This window comes from Polypterus senegalus, chromosome 10 (assembly GCF_016835505.1).
Source record: "Polypterus senegalus isolate Bchr_013 chromosome 10, ASM1683550v1, whole genome shotgun sequence".
Classification (NCBI taxonomy): domain Eukaryota; kingdom Metazoa; phylum Chordata; class Cladistia; order Polypteriformes; family Polypteridae; genus Polypterus; species Polypterus senegalus.
Window position 1 is genome coordinate 128,776,399 of NC_053163.1, and position 15,576 is coordinate 128,791,974.

The 15,576-nt window shown below is 34.7% G+C and overlaps 1 protein-coding gene across 1 annotated transcript in view; it reads right to left on the reverse strand.

Moving 5' to 3' along the window:
• Positions 1–15,576, reverse strand: part of pik3r2 (phosphoinositide-3-kinase, regulatory subunit 2 (beta)) — an 87,271-nt gene that overhangs the window by 15,579 nt on the left and 56,116 nt on the right. Inside the window, exons 8-10 of the mRNA XM_039766600.1 lie at positions 13,141–13,246; positions 6,181–6,279; positions 2,759–2,939 (exon numbers count right to left, since the gene is read on the reverse strand). Of these exons, the coding sequence (XP_039622534.1) occupies positions 2,759–2,939; positions 6,181–6,279; positions 13,141–13,246 (386 nt within the window). The remainder of the gene's footprint in view (positions 1–2,758; positions 2,940–6,180; positions 6,280–13,140; positions 13,247–15,576) is intronic.

A 15,576-nucleotide genomic window follows, 5' to 3' on the forward strand; every position in this document is an offset into this window, starting at 1 on the left:
TTCCAGGAAAGAAAATTATGACACACAAACCATTGGTTAACCCAACAAAGATAATTTTTGCTTCCACTTCATATGGAACTTGGAGTAGTGAAAAACAATGAACAAGGAAGGTAAAGGACTTGTACTTCTAGTGGGGCTGGAAGAAATCGCATGGAAGGCCTTCAAGGGTGTTGTTGAGAATTTTCTTGGCAACTACAGAGCACCAAACTACGTCCAGCTGGCGGAAAACATAATTCAAGCATATGGAAGAACTGAATTTCATCCTGTAGCTAAAGATTAATTTCCTACATTCACAGTTGGACTTCTACCATGCTAATATTAGTCCAGTCAGTGAAGTATCAGTGCAAATGAAAATTAGCAGCAAAACTTTTTCAGTTCAGCTGAATTAATGAAATATGTCAGCATAATTAAGTGATTAAACACGATAAATTCAATAAAAGATAATTTCATATTTCTTCAACTTTCTGCATGATTCCTTCTATCTGAAGACATATTTATGTTCAGTTTGAATCAGTTTTGAGTCTATTATATTTACTTATTTTTTCTTGGAATCAAAATTTCTGATAAAATGTGTTCTCCAGAGGAATCAACCTTTTAATCCAGCACCACCTATATATTTTTTGGTTTTTGATGATGGTCTGCTCAGTTTTAATCATCTAACACAGAGCAGCTACCTTTACAGACTGTGATGCACATAATCAGCAAGCTTCCATGGTTTATCTGGAGATGTTATTGAGGTTCTGGGGATTACCTTTCCTCAGCAGCCTCAAAAAGTGCTACAACCATTGAGTCCTCTTTACATAAGTGGGCTCCAGGAACCATGAGATGTTCTCAGTGATTTGATCCTCCAAAATATATAATAATTTATTGCCACTTGCTCTTTACATTAATCCTGTAAACTCACCTTAAATCTACAAATCTGTTTGCTTTGCTGATGTTGCAGGAGAATGTATTATTGTACTATTCAATGAGAAATGTAACCACCTCCATATCTTATCAGTCTTACCAATCAAATTTATTACTGTTGTGTGTACAAGATACTTTATGATAAAGCCTCTAAGGGGACTGACAACACACATGTGCATACACTAGAGAAAACAGAAATTTGTTAAGTGTTTAAAGTGAGACTGTTAAATATGCATTTTGCCAAGCCTGATGATTTACTAGTCAAGACATCCAGGATCCAGTTGCACAGCTTAGTGTTTACTCCAAAAGCCCTGAGCATTGCTGCTAGCTTCTGGAGGATGAACAGGATAGAGCTTTAACAACTGCATTTTCAAACATGATAATCAGCTTATACGTTAAGCAAGAACTTTATTAAAGCTAAGACCATCCAAGAGACAAAAACACACACACACTACATACATACATACATACACATTATATATATATATATATATATATATATATACACACACACACACACACATACATATATATATATACATATTGTATATAAAAATTGTGTATGTACATATAACTGAATACTCTAGTTCTGAGTTGTTAGTGCAGAGGCAGAGGGTTTGTTTTGTAGGTGAGAAAAAAAAAGATGTTCTGACTGAAGCCAAAATGGAACATTCATAGTTCAGAGTGCTGTGAAGAACCATTCTGAAAACTGGTGACAAATGATATGGGATAATTTTAGAGGATAGTTTAGAAGGAATGAATATTCCTGAGTTGAGGCAAAAATTCCAAAATAAGCAGCTTTGTTTTATAACAAATTCTAAAAAATGTCTATGCAAATATCTATCATACTGGAATCTAGTCAAACCGATCCTATTAGTGTAGCAAGATGTAGATCTGGATAAGTTCCAATCAACTTTGGGACTTCCTACCACGCCTAGGTGCAAAAGTAAGTGTGCAGACAATTTTGGGTCAAAACCAATAAACAACTGTGAATCAAATTAATCCATATGGCACACCTGTGTGTGTGTGTGAGGTATTGAAAGGCTGCGATTGTTGAGCATTTATTCCTCTTTACTACACTATAACTGATTTAGATTTATTTTTATTGATATTGAATATGGGTGGCATTGCCTGCAGCATTGCTCCTCTCACATGGTTTATGGATTTGCATGTGTGTCACACTATTGAACTGCTAGTAACTTACTTTTCTTCCTAATTTTTTTGATGTCTCATCAGTTTAACACTTCATACACGCTTATTTCAAAATGTAGAAATACATATATACATATTCGTTACAAGGATTTCTTAAGCAGATAATGCAGTGTTTGCCACATACCTTCCTCTAATTGTGACTTAAGCGTAACTGATGTCATGTAGTGCTGTTCACTTTTTTTCTAATATCTGGCAGTTTTATGCTGTTCAAATGACATATGTTTAGTTATTCATGGGTTCTTTCATTCTTCTGTACAAAGCCTTTTACTATCTGCACACTGTTCCTGCTTCTTAACAACTATCAGTAAAAAAAATTAAAACCTACCCAAACAATACATTTGCTTTGAGACAGCACCAGATATTAAATTGCAATCTTCAGAAATGTGTACAGGTTGGAAAGCAACCTACTGCAAACCACACAATGGCTTCTAAATCTGTATGCATAATTACATGAAGAATCCAGAGCAGCTTCAGCTCCACAATAACTACGCTTCAAAAACAATCAGTATGTTTTTGAAGTGCATGAGAATGTACTAGTGACGGACATTTACAAAGCTGTTAATTTAAAAAGTAAATCAGCACTTAGATTGGGGCCAAACTGGATTCTTTCAAATGACAAATTTTCAAACTCACTCCTTACCTGCTGGTATTTAGACACAGGGTAAAGCAGCCTGGTATCCAGCTTAGCATTGTACTGGGCAAGAGACTCATGTCTGTAGTGGTTGATTAGATCCACAACAGATGGGAATGTTAGTGGCTCAGAGAAGCCATATTTGCCATCCCGGTGGAAAATTTTTATCAGCTTGTTGTTACCACCTTTCCTGAAAGAAAAAGGTATGTAAATATAAGTATACATATTAATTTCATAATACTCATATACACAATTAAAAGTGTGTACTCTGGGTGTAACCACCTTTTTCCACCCTCTCAAACGTATGCAGTTTTTAATGTCTGGAAAATATTCAGGATTAAATCACTTGGAGATCTGTACATAGACAACATCTTTGCATCCGACGAACAATTACACTCCAAATTTAACTATCCAGCAACATATTTTTTTCCACTACCTTCAAATTAGAAACTTTGTTAAACAAAACCTGCCTAATTTTCCTCACCTCCCATCTACCTCTATGCTGGAAAAAAAATATTGATCAGTCTTGAGGACTCGGACAGCATCTCTGTAATATATAAAACCATTTTACACTCCCTCCCTTCCAAAGATCCAAATGTACAGTGGGAAAAGGATCTCTCACTCGACATCTCAGTAAAGGAGTGGAAAATAGCAATGCACAGAACTCACTCGAGCTCCATATGTGCAAAGCATACAATTATTCAACTTAAAATTATATATTGAACGCATCTGTCTCGTTTACAATTGTCCAAAATGTTTCCAGGACAAGATCCAACCTGCAAACTTTGCAATTAAGTTCCAGCCTCACTGGGTCACACATTTTGGGCCTGTACCAAATTAACATTATTCTGAACCAAAATCTTTAAATGCCTTTCAGACAGCCTTGGAGTCACAATCCCTCCTAATCCACTAAGAGCTGTGTTTGGTGTACTTTCAGATGGGCTTAAAGTGGAGAAGGACAAACAAAAAGTAATTTGATTTTACTACAACTACTGGCACGTAGACTTATCTTGCTCAACTGGAAGAATCCTAACTCACCTATTCTAAGTCAGTGAGTAACTGATGTTATATACTATTTGAAATTGGAAAACATCAAATTCTCACTTAGAGGATCTGTATAAAACTTTCAAAACCTGGCAGGATTTAATCAATAAAATTTTAGAATAAGCATTTTAATTGAGGAAGAGGATTCTCTCCCCTTTTTTTCCTTCTTTTTTTTTTTGAACTAAGTCTTGTAAAACTTGACTTATTTGTATGGAATGTTATTTACTGATGGACCTGTCATTGGCCACTATGCTATAACTAGCCTATTCTTATATTATTTATTTGCACAAGGGAGATGAGTGAGCTAAAACGAAATGTGCTCCATTTAACCATGCATTTTCTAAACGTGCTTACTTAGCACTGGGAAGCTGATAAATATATCTAGTTGTGTTTCATGCTAGACAAGCAGGGACTGTTATAAAGTGTTCAGGGTTAAAACTATAATTGGTATTATTGGCGTGTTTGTGCCTTATGAATGGCCAGCACCGACTGCATGTTTAACTTGAATCAAACGCTATTTATTATTGATACCGTATGCATTTATGGTTGAACAAAGTAAAACATATAAGTACAGGGCAGAGTTTCCACTTGGAAAAAATGTAATCCCCTTGGTGTGCCTTCTAACCTTCCACTCTAAGATTGGTTCCTGACTTGCAGAATATGTTACAATACCCCAAACTGAACTGGATTACATGGGCTAATAAAATTAATGTGCGAGTAATATGACAAGCTGCTTCACAGAAATAATGACAGACAAGTTGATTTTGCATGAAGAGCCAGTGTGCAACAAGTATGAACTCTATTACAGATCTGAACATTTCCCTAATAATTCAGTTAGAACTGAAGAGGTGACAAAAGAAAGCACTCAAATCCAAGTGATAAGTGATGCATTACTAATGCAGGTTCAAAAGTAACTGTAAAAAATCAAGTTTGAAATGAAAAACATACAGTATAATTGCTTCAAAAGAAGACAAAGTAGCTCATGTAAATAATAATCAACCTCATGTTGCAGAAATGTTACTGTAAAAATAAACATTCTTCATCAACTTTAGCTTAACCTGCCACCTATATATTACTCCCCTTAAGCTATAACCCTGATTTATAAGTTGATTAGCAGTGAAGCATAATTCTAAGACACCAGAAGGCCACCTCAACATAAATAAAACATTCTTTTTATTTATTGGGCACTTCATTTTCCTCAGCTCTTTACTCCATCTTGTGGATATAAAACATATTGCAATACAAGGTAATAGAAGGGAATCTGTAGCCACAAAAAATTGACAGCCGTAACATTAGTCGCAAGTTATCACTATCTGTATTACTCTACTGTACTTAGTGGCATGAAAGGAAACTGCAAGGCAAACCCCAGGAAGTGTTACTCTAAGTGCCTCAATATTGCTACTATCCTACTTACCAACACGAATAACAACTTCACAAGTTAATAAAAAAGCATTCTTGTATAAATACCATAGCCCTGATGCCTGTATCAATATATATTGTTACTTCCTCCTCAAATAGTGTTTCTTAGAATACTCTTGTTTTCAAGTCTAACCATACCAATGCCAACACTGCTTTTTCAGTAAATGTTAATTGATTACTTTTACTATTATTTAAATCTTTGTAGAGGTAAACAGATTTTACTTTAAAGATGATTGATAATTGTGTTATTTTATAAAGAAATTCAGAAAAGGGTTTTGAGGGTCTGTATAAATATTCCCTAAAGATTAATTCACGTTTAGTTCCTGCCTAATTTCTAAAGTTAAAGAGAGAGATCAATCCTCATTAGACAGTAATACTTATTTCTGGTTCTAAATTTTTGCAGGTCCTTTTAATTTTTGAAGATTGAATGCATGAATACTATAACAGGCAGACAAAAATCAATGCAAATACTACAGGTGAATCTTTTAAAAATGCCATGAACAGCAAACCATAAAAGAAATCCAGCTGGGGGTAAAATGGAGCTAAATCTAATATTATCATTTACTAAGTTAAGCTTAAACTACTGAACTGAATTGTGTCTGTCCACTTTTAGATGTTACATATAAGAGAAAATAATTCTTCCCATCCTATCCCATTTATAGATACTGCACTGAATTTCAATTCCCTTAATATCAATTAAATTTATTTTTGTATAGCATCCTTCATTGAGGATAAGCTCAGTACGTCTGCAATTTTGTGGTATTTTTTTTTTTTTAATGTTTTACTTATTTTGCTGAGCAAGATGTAACCAAAGATGCCACTTTTTGTGTACCTGGCATGACCCCGGGTCATTTCTCAACAATAATTAACTCCTACTTTGTATACAATGTAAGTAATTCCACCCAAGGTTCCAGATTCTGAACCTGAACATCTTTAATGTACGTTTTGTTCTTGATATTCTTATTTACCTGAGTGTTAGTGTATACTCTCCTTGAATTTTACTGGAGGCATCTCGAACCAGAAATGTTCCATCAGGAGTGTCTCTCATTTTTTCATTTACTTCCTCCCTTTAAAAAAAGAAAGAAAGAAAAGAACATTTATTAATAAATAAAGTTACTATTTAGAACAAATCAAGGGGATAAACCAATTTATATGTGACAACGTATTCCATAAGGAATATCCAGTGTGGAATCAAACTATACTTTGTTTAATATATTCATACACTGAATGCCCTTTTTAAAGTTTTGAATTTAATTGTTCATTGTAAGCATAAGCTTGAGTTCCATTTTATTAGTATATTCTGGGAACATTAAATGGTAGGCAAAATAAAATCTAAATATGTAAAACTAAAAATAAAAAAAAACTCACTTTAATTAATGATTACCGTATACTCAATGATACTCTATTGCCAGTATTTTCTTTCTTAAGCATCATAAGATGCCAGAAAAAGATATATAACCAAACAATAATTACTGATAGCATGTTGCTGCTCCAATATCAGCTGTGAAACGTCATCTGTGATTACAGATATTACAGATTCAAATTTTTAAGGACTCTAGATTTCAAGGTCTGGTTTTTAAACGTCAGTTAATTTTTTTGAAAATTCCTTGTTTAGTAGCACAAGGTCACACACACACATTACTATCAAAATGTAGTATGCCAAAGACATCAAGCTTGTCTGAATATATTGTCATAAGGAGGAAAAGAAAAACAAATCAATGTGCAAATAAATACAATATTTACATACTCTTAGACTAGAGTTGTAGTATGACTATGAACTTTTCACAGAAAGATGACAAGTTGAGACACTTCTAGCAATTAACATTAGAATTACCACCTCTCCACCAGTCTCCTTTGTCCTGTAAATGTGCCGATAAAAACAAACTGGAAGCAGCCAGCTATTCCATCCCCCCCACCGACTTAGAATGTGCACGAACTTCTACCAGCTCATGCCTCGATTATCTGGGAGTGAAGTGGAGTTTTAGAGTGGAAATAATAGATTGTTATTTGGAACACACGCATTTAATGTGTGTTCCATTTCTACAGTAATCTGTGTAAACACAATGTTAAAACAGAAACTTTTTCATATTTTAGTAATAAATGTTACAAAATATAGGCATAAACTATAAAATGTGTGAAGCCTGAAGGCCAAAGATCAAATAAACACTTTCATAAAAGGTTCAAGAGTTTTACAACTGCTTCTGTGGCATACTGGTAACATTTCATCACTTAGAGCGCAGCAGACTTAGTGCACCTCAAGAGATCTGAGTTCGATTCTACACTGGGGAGAAAATGTATTTATTTCTTTTTAACCTTCGCTGTTCTGCCTGCCTGAACTCCCCGTCTATCTATATAGTAATGACAGTAATTTTACTATCATATAGGAGCTTCCCTGTCTGCCTATCATATAGTGCCTTTCCTTCCTATCTATCTATATATCTATCCCCTTAGCTGTTTTTTACACATCTATTATACAGTGCCTTCCCAGTTTATTTATATATCTAGTGCCTTCTCTGCCTGTCTGATTGCATATAGCGCTGAATTTACTGCTCTGTACTATTCTGTCCTCTGCATGTCCTGGGGCCTCATGTATAACGCCGTGCGTAGAACTCGCACTATAACATGGCGTAAGCACAAAAGCCGAAATGTGCTTACGCACAGAAAAATCCAGATGCAGGAATCTGTGCGTACTCCAACTTCCACATTCTTCCATTACATAAATCCCGATCAGCGTGAAAACTAACGCTCGTGCACGCGCATTATGTAACGCCCCAAATCCTCCCAGAATTACGCCTATTTGAATATGCAAATCAATATAAATCGCCCTTAAGCGCAGCCTTCTGTGAAAAGCACGGGGAAAATATAAGAATTTCAGCGAATACCAAGTGGAGGCAAAGGAAAAACATACTATTTGTTCAAATAAACAGTGGTATAATCCAACAAAATGAAGTTGATCGAGTGACATAGCGTGTTGGAGAAACTTGAAAGCTCACATTCACAAAATCGCACAGTGCCGGAAATAAAAAGAAGTCACATATCAAAGTTGCCGTGAAAAGACGAGTTGTAAGCCCACTGTCTGAGTGTCATATGAAAGTTTATTAGGGTACAGAGAAAAAAGGCACACAGTGGGGAAAAAGCACAAAATGTCAACTTCAATCTCGACATTTCCACTTTAATCACGTAGTTTATTTTGTCATTTAGTAGAACATTATAAACTTCATCTTAAAATCGTTTAATCAACCAGTTTCTCAAATCACATCGTAATTAAAGTAGCACGTTAAATGCTTTGTTTTGTATTTGATCTTCTACTCGTATGTGATCTGTGTGTGTGAATCACTACTTGCTTCTTAAACTGGCTCTCTTCCTCCAACTGGACACAGAGTCCATTACATTTGTGATATTACAGCTCTCTGAATAACTAAAATACTGAGATGTATACGTGATGTCATTTTCATGATGATAGGAGCTAAAGCACATTATTAAACATGTGTTTCATGAGCCTCGTGCTCATGACAAGCATTTATCTTTTTTTTTAGCTGTGTTATTTTCTCTTTCTGTTTTATATTCAATATATATTGGCGTAGCCGTCACTGCAGTCCTTGCTTTTCTTTCCCCAAGTAACCGATCGTCATACAATCAGCTCTGTAATAGACGTTAAGCCATCTGTAAGTTTAGCGCCGATTCTTCAAAACGTTTAAAGAACATTGAAATATATTCGTAGTACATGTTTAATTATTCTATCCTTCACGACCTCCCAGTGAAGAATATAGATTATTTAAATGAAGTTAAAGTTTTATGTATATAATTTAACAAACATATTTTGCTGCATTTCACCTTAAAAATGATATCGTCATCATATGTAAATACGCGCTTTATAAAGTGGCCCAGGTTGTGAGATATTATAACTGTAGTGCAAGTTTACAGTGGGGTGATTGTACTTATAAGTACAAACCGTTCTACAAGGAGCAATTGATTGAGTGCATTTAAAGTTCTTGGGATTAAACTGTTTCTGAACCGCGAGGTCTGCACAGGAAAGGCTTTAAAACGTTTTGCAGTGGCTGAGACAGCGTGTCCTTAAAGCTGTATACCGATAATTCTCTTTCCGATCAGCTGCTGCTGAGATTCACACTCAGATACAGTGATATAAATTCTCCGAGTCGTGCAGTGAGAGTAATATGGAAAAAGATGATCTGCTGTGGCAACTCCTAACGGGAGGAGCTGAAAGAAGAAGAAGAAGAAGAAGAAGAAGAAGAAGAAGTGAGAGTAACAACGCTAAAGCAGTTATGGTATTTGGAATACTATGGCTGTTCCCTGGACCATTATATATTGTTACGAGTTAATTACAATCAGATGCATTACACTAATAAACAATATGCGGTTAGTTTCGGTGTATTTATAAAGCCGCGTCATGAAAATAATGAGTAATCACACAAGAACAGTACCATTGCTTTGACGCTGGGTGCCGCCAGTTTGCAAAACCGAGCGGAGAACTTGCGTACGACAAGGCATGAGGTACCGTGGAAAAGTGCGCGGCTTTACGCCAAGTGTAGGTTTTATACATCGCGATTTGAACGTGGAAAAGTTCTTACGCAACATTTCTGTGCGTACGCACAGTTCATACATGAGGCCCCTGGAGTACAAAAGAAACACCACCATACAGCAACATGTAAGAACTAGCAAGATCGGGGAAAAAAACACGCGGTAACTGATTACAAACCGCAAGATGAATGTAAGAGACAATATATGTTAAAAAATCATCGCACTAATGCAATACTATCTGAAAACGAACAGTGTCAGATCGGGTTTGAATATGCGCCCGATCTGACGCTGTTCGTTTTCAAATAATATTGCATTAGTGCGATGAAACAGCTGCACTGAATTAGCTGACGCCTTCTGTAACAGCGTCAAGCGTGTATTGAAACCTGATCTGACTCTGTTCGTTTTCAAATAATATTGCATGTACTGTACTATTTTAGAATAAAAACATACATTTGATTTCAGTCAGTCTGTAAGAGCCAGTGTAAATGCATGATAATTGTAAAGGTTAGCTTTTTTTTTTTTAATTCAGTTCCATTCTCTCAGTCGCGCTCACGATCCCCCCGCCCCATCTGACACTGCCATTTTCACATAAAGACGTGCTATAGGTCAAATGTGATTTATTTGGAGACGCGCTATAGCTTGAATGTTATTTATATAGGGAAGAAAGTACAGTGTCAGCTGCTCATTCAGTGTAATAGGAACCATAGCAAAGAGAGATGTGTACACTGCAACAAGTACACGTCATAAATTTAAGAAGGGTGTGTGGGAATTGTTAATATTTGAATGTGATGATTTTATATAGCACGGATCGGAAAACAGCAGTTCTTAGCATTGCACCACGCAAGCTGTCGTATCAACCGCCTACTGTAACTTGCTTTATTTTTTCTTCACTTATAGTCTAGAATAAAAGTGCACTTGTTTTGTTATACTTGTACACCAACATATGTTCCTGTGTTTGAGCGACACGGGCATGCTCAAAAAATAGATGTGTAATGCCACGAAAAGTGCACGCAGGCACTTCAGTTCGGAAGCATTGGTACGAGAATGCAGTCACAAGTACGCTGCAGAGCTATAGCGTATCTTTATGTGAAAACGGCAGTGTCAGATGGGATTGGGGGGGTAGGGAAGGATCCTGAACACGACTGAGAGAATGAAAAGTGGAAAAAAAAAACCAAAAAAAAAATACTAACCTTTACAAGTATCATAAATTACACTGGCTGTTACACACTGAAATCAAATGTATGTTTTTATTCTAAAATAGTTAGAAAAAGAGCAGTTTATTTCTCAAAACTGAGTCGTGCAGGATCGAACTCATGACCTTTTGGTTACTAGTCAGCAGCTGATACCATTACACTACCGTGGCAGTTGTAGTGACTGTGTGTCAATGTGGCATGCTAAGGCGGCTTTTTTTCTGCAGTTATATTTTTGAATAAAAACATACTTGTTCTGTTATATTTGTACCTTTTGTGAAAGTGTTTCTTTGATATTTGGACTTCAGGCTTCATACATTATATAGTTTATGCATACATTTTGTCATTTGACTACTACAATATGAAAAAAGTTTCTGTTTTAAAAATGTGTTTACACAGATTACTGTAGAAACGGAACACACGTGAAATGCGTGTATTCCAAATAATGATCCATTATTTCCACTCTAAAACTCAACTTCACTCCCAGATAATCAATCAAGGCATGAGCTGGGAGAAGTTTGTGCACATTCTAAGTAGGTGGGGGATGGAATAGCCGGCTACTTGCAGCTTTTCTTTTATAAGCACATTTAGATTAACAAAAGACGCTGGTGTAGAGGTGAGAATGGTTTTAAGAAGCGATTTAAGGTGGGACGGATCTACGAGTTTTTTCGTAGGCTCTGGTAATTCTAGTGTTAAAATGGATAACTGAAATAATAGATATCCCAGATATAAAATTCCTTTTTACTTCTAAAAAAAAAAAAAAAAAACTCTTCCCAAGTTAAAAATGACATTTCAGATTTCAGTCTGAAATTTTTATCATCATACCTTCAGATAACATCAGATGGAAACCTCAGGGTCAAAGAGATCCTAAGACATGTTGTGAACTTTTCTAATACCTAGTAACTTTGTCACTGCCCACTCTAAAATAATGAATAAATTATAAAAGGTGCTAAAATCAGGAAGCTAAACTGAAAAATAGATCTGACAAAATATCAAGACCTTTGTTGAAACATAATCCTGCCTAATCTGGAAAAGACTACAGCACTTCTGAAGACCAATGCACACAACAGGTATCCAGAATGTACCTAAGGGAAATGTAGTTAATTGCCCACTTCATGAATGAAATATTAAGCAGGTAGATTTCAAATGAGTAAAAACAGAGGGTGTGAACTGATACTCAACAGAAAGCAACAAGACCTTTCTACCTGTGTAAGAAATCTTGATCTTTATTACAAAGGAAATTCTGCCTCTTCCCTGAATCTATTACCAAGACTTGAAACTATATGTTCTCAAAATAAAACAAACTGGTACTGTACATCCATTTAGAACCTAACTGATTCAGCTTCTGCAAAACGTTCAGCTCCTGGCACTGATGCTGAGATTTTTTTGTGAGCATCCAGGTATTCAAATACAGGATGAGAATAAACCTTCATATATCCATGAATTTCAAGTTGTATTGGAGGAGACCACAAACACAAACTGGGGAACCTGGAACTGAAAGAACACCCCAGAAAGATGAATCTTTAGAATTTTCTGAATATGAAAAAGTCTATTAAATCCATTGTGTCTAGCAGGGACTGAGGATGACTAAAGATAGCTGATGTGCAAGCACTCATTTCGAGATATGAAACTAAAGCAGAGACCACATTCTCCTTTCAAATCAGTTTGTTTTTGTCTAGTACTCTCTTCTGAAGTACAGGTTCAAAGTGCTATAGTATAAAAAAATACAAATACCAATTAAAAATCTTATAGGATTATAATAAAACAAACTTCTGTGTAGTTCACATGGAATTGTGTGTAGATCTTTCTCTTTTACTATTTGAGGAGAGATGTTCTTAACAGTTTAGACTACTATTTTCTGCATAGAGGTGATTCAAGTCTAATATATGACATTTCAAATTTAACAACCTCTGCTATAATCTAAATGCAATACTTTCAATCGTATTTTTATATTTAAAAATATTTTCAGAATAGAATGCACGAGTTTTATCACTTGCATATGAAAGCAAGCTCCACATAATCCTTCCATAGTATTATAAAATTAGATATCTTCAATAAAATGTTATACGTATTTTAGATCTTGTGCTCTGCAAATGTATAGCCCATTGGATATAAATATCATAAAGATTTAAATTATTAGGCCCCAAGTAAAAAAGACTGGACTGGGAAAGAAAAATCAATTTAAAGTTGGCTGCTTACCTGGAGATGTCACCCCAGTACCATTCCGCTTCATTCAAATAGACACTGTTGCCATTGACCACATTGTTTGATGTAAGCTTGGATTTTGAAGGCTTTGGCGGGAGAGCTAAAATTTAACAAGAAAATGGCAAATGTCAGAAGTTTCACCAAGAAAGACTGTAAGGTCCAAATAAGCATGCCAGGAAAAAATTCTCAAAATACATTTTGCTGCAAGTTATCTGAAACAGTTTAACTTTATTGTCACGACAAGCCCAGTTCACTCCTTTTGGTTGAATTGCACATGTTAAACACTATCTAAAACAGGCTCATATCTAAATAAGGACAATTAAGTAATGTTTAACACAGTACAGTTAAATCTATTTTTAAAAGGAAAACTGTACAATTGCAAAGTAAGTTCTGAAGTAACACAAGAGGTCCATCAGCTTTAGTCTTGCTCATGGTGTAGAAGAGTACACACTGCTAAAATTTAAAAACAGCTGCCATTTATCTTTTTAATGGCACATTTGCATATAAAACATAAAAGGTTTAAAAAAAGTACTTTAAAATAATGAGCTTGAAATTGAAAATGGATCATTCTTTGCTTTCTTTATTGTTCTGAATCACTACGCTTTTTATTTCTTTCAGGCCAATACACTGAATCACCAAACATTTCCAGATATTAGGGCCTATTTCAATTTCTGCTGACCACTGAAACAGCTTGTGAAAAGAAGTACAACAATTGTTCTGTATATACTTGTAAGATTTTACATCAGATCAGTTTGGGCCAGGCGCACTATCTGAGTTTATACATTTAAGTGGTGATGCAACATTATTTAAAGTATAATAGCAGCAGTAGGTGGAACATATATCTTTTTGTTTATAGTCTTTGTCTTTTCCTAAAAAAAATCCTTTCAAAATCTGCAAGAGAAAAAAGTTACAGATAACTTCCCAAAAATACCTTTTATTTTTCCAAATCTGACTTTGTCCATGAAATAAATGTATTAAAAACTGGTACTACTTGTTCATTTAAGTTTTTTTTACATGCAATTAGCATCAGTGTGAAGATCTCGTAACATTCAAGAAGAACAGTATACACAACATTAAACTTTTTAAAAGGACTCAATAACATGACGCTACCCCAATACTTGGATTGAAATAAAACAATCACGATATTATTGTATTTTAAAATACTAAGCATTATACTGCAAAATTGAATTACATCTCTCTTTCTATTTAACTGAAGTTAAAGGTAAAATTAATTATATCCTCAGCTTTAATAAAGTTTCAATACACTACAGCCAACATAAAACTCTTCACTTAATTTCTCTCTATTAAATCACTTAATTCTGGAAATAGACTTCCCTATATCAATAGATTTTACAGCAAGACTGGGAATACCAAAGTACGGTTCATTAAACACAAGAGTATCAGTACATTTTTGAAATTTAGCTTAATACATTAAAAACATTAACTTATTTTTAACAATAAACATAATACTTCATTTTTATACAATAATATGTACTGAATACAATGTAGTGGTAAATCAAACAATATAAATCTACGTTAATCAATGATGGTGGGTTGAAATCCAGTGATGATTTGTAACCGCTTAATTATTTTACAGGCAAAAGGTTTCTTTTCTTAAATTTATTTATTTTTTTAAATCATCACGTTCTCTTTGATTACATCATTCTGTTAATTCTAAATTCAATTTGATTTGAATTGACCTTCAAATTCTATGTTTAGCTAATGACTGTTCAAGTTTGTAGAGTGTAAGTAGAAAACCTTGATATTACAATGTTTATAAACTGCATGTTTCAAGTTAAGCACTTTCATTGCTGTTACACTATTGAACCCAATATGAACACAAATACTTGACAGGAGCAGGTAATCTCGGCAGATGTGACAACACTTACAGTACACCATCTGCTGCCCAGCTTTATGAAATGCATATTCAAATCTACGAGTGAAAAAAAAAACTATTTTCTGCATTTTCTAAGTGATGGCTGAGAAGCATTTTTCCTTGGTTTGAGTCTTTATGTGTGTTTCTGCTCATGGAGTGGCAGGCTACAGCTGTTGTTTTCTATGCACTTCAACATAGATTTAATGTTAAATTCAAATTCTTTTTTTCTTTTTTGAGTAATCTGTAGTGCAGTGTAAACAATGATGCATTTTAATACTAATGTTTTCAACAGTTTACACATTTCAGGGAAAAAAGTTCATGGTTACTTCTCTCTGTAGAGCATTTGTATGATGATTATACTTTATAATAATTCCACAGTCAATACTTTTATGATATCTGTAATTGTAATATTTTCAACACATATATAAATACTGAAGACCTTACAAACAACCAACCTTCTTTTTTATAAAACACCAGTACTAAACACATTACAAGTACAGAGCTTCACAAGAGCCACTTGCTCAGAGGCACAGAATTAGAGATAAGGAATGAAA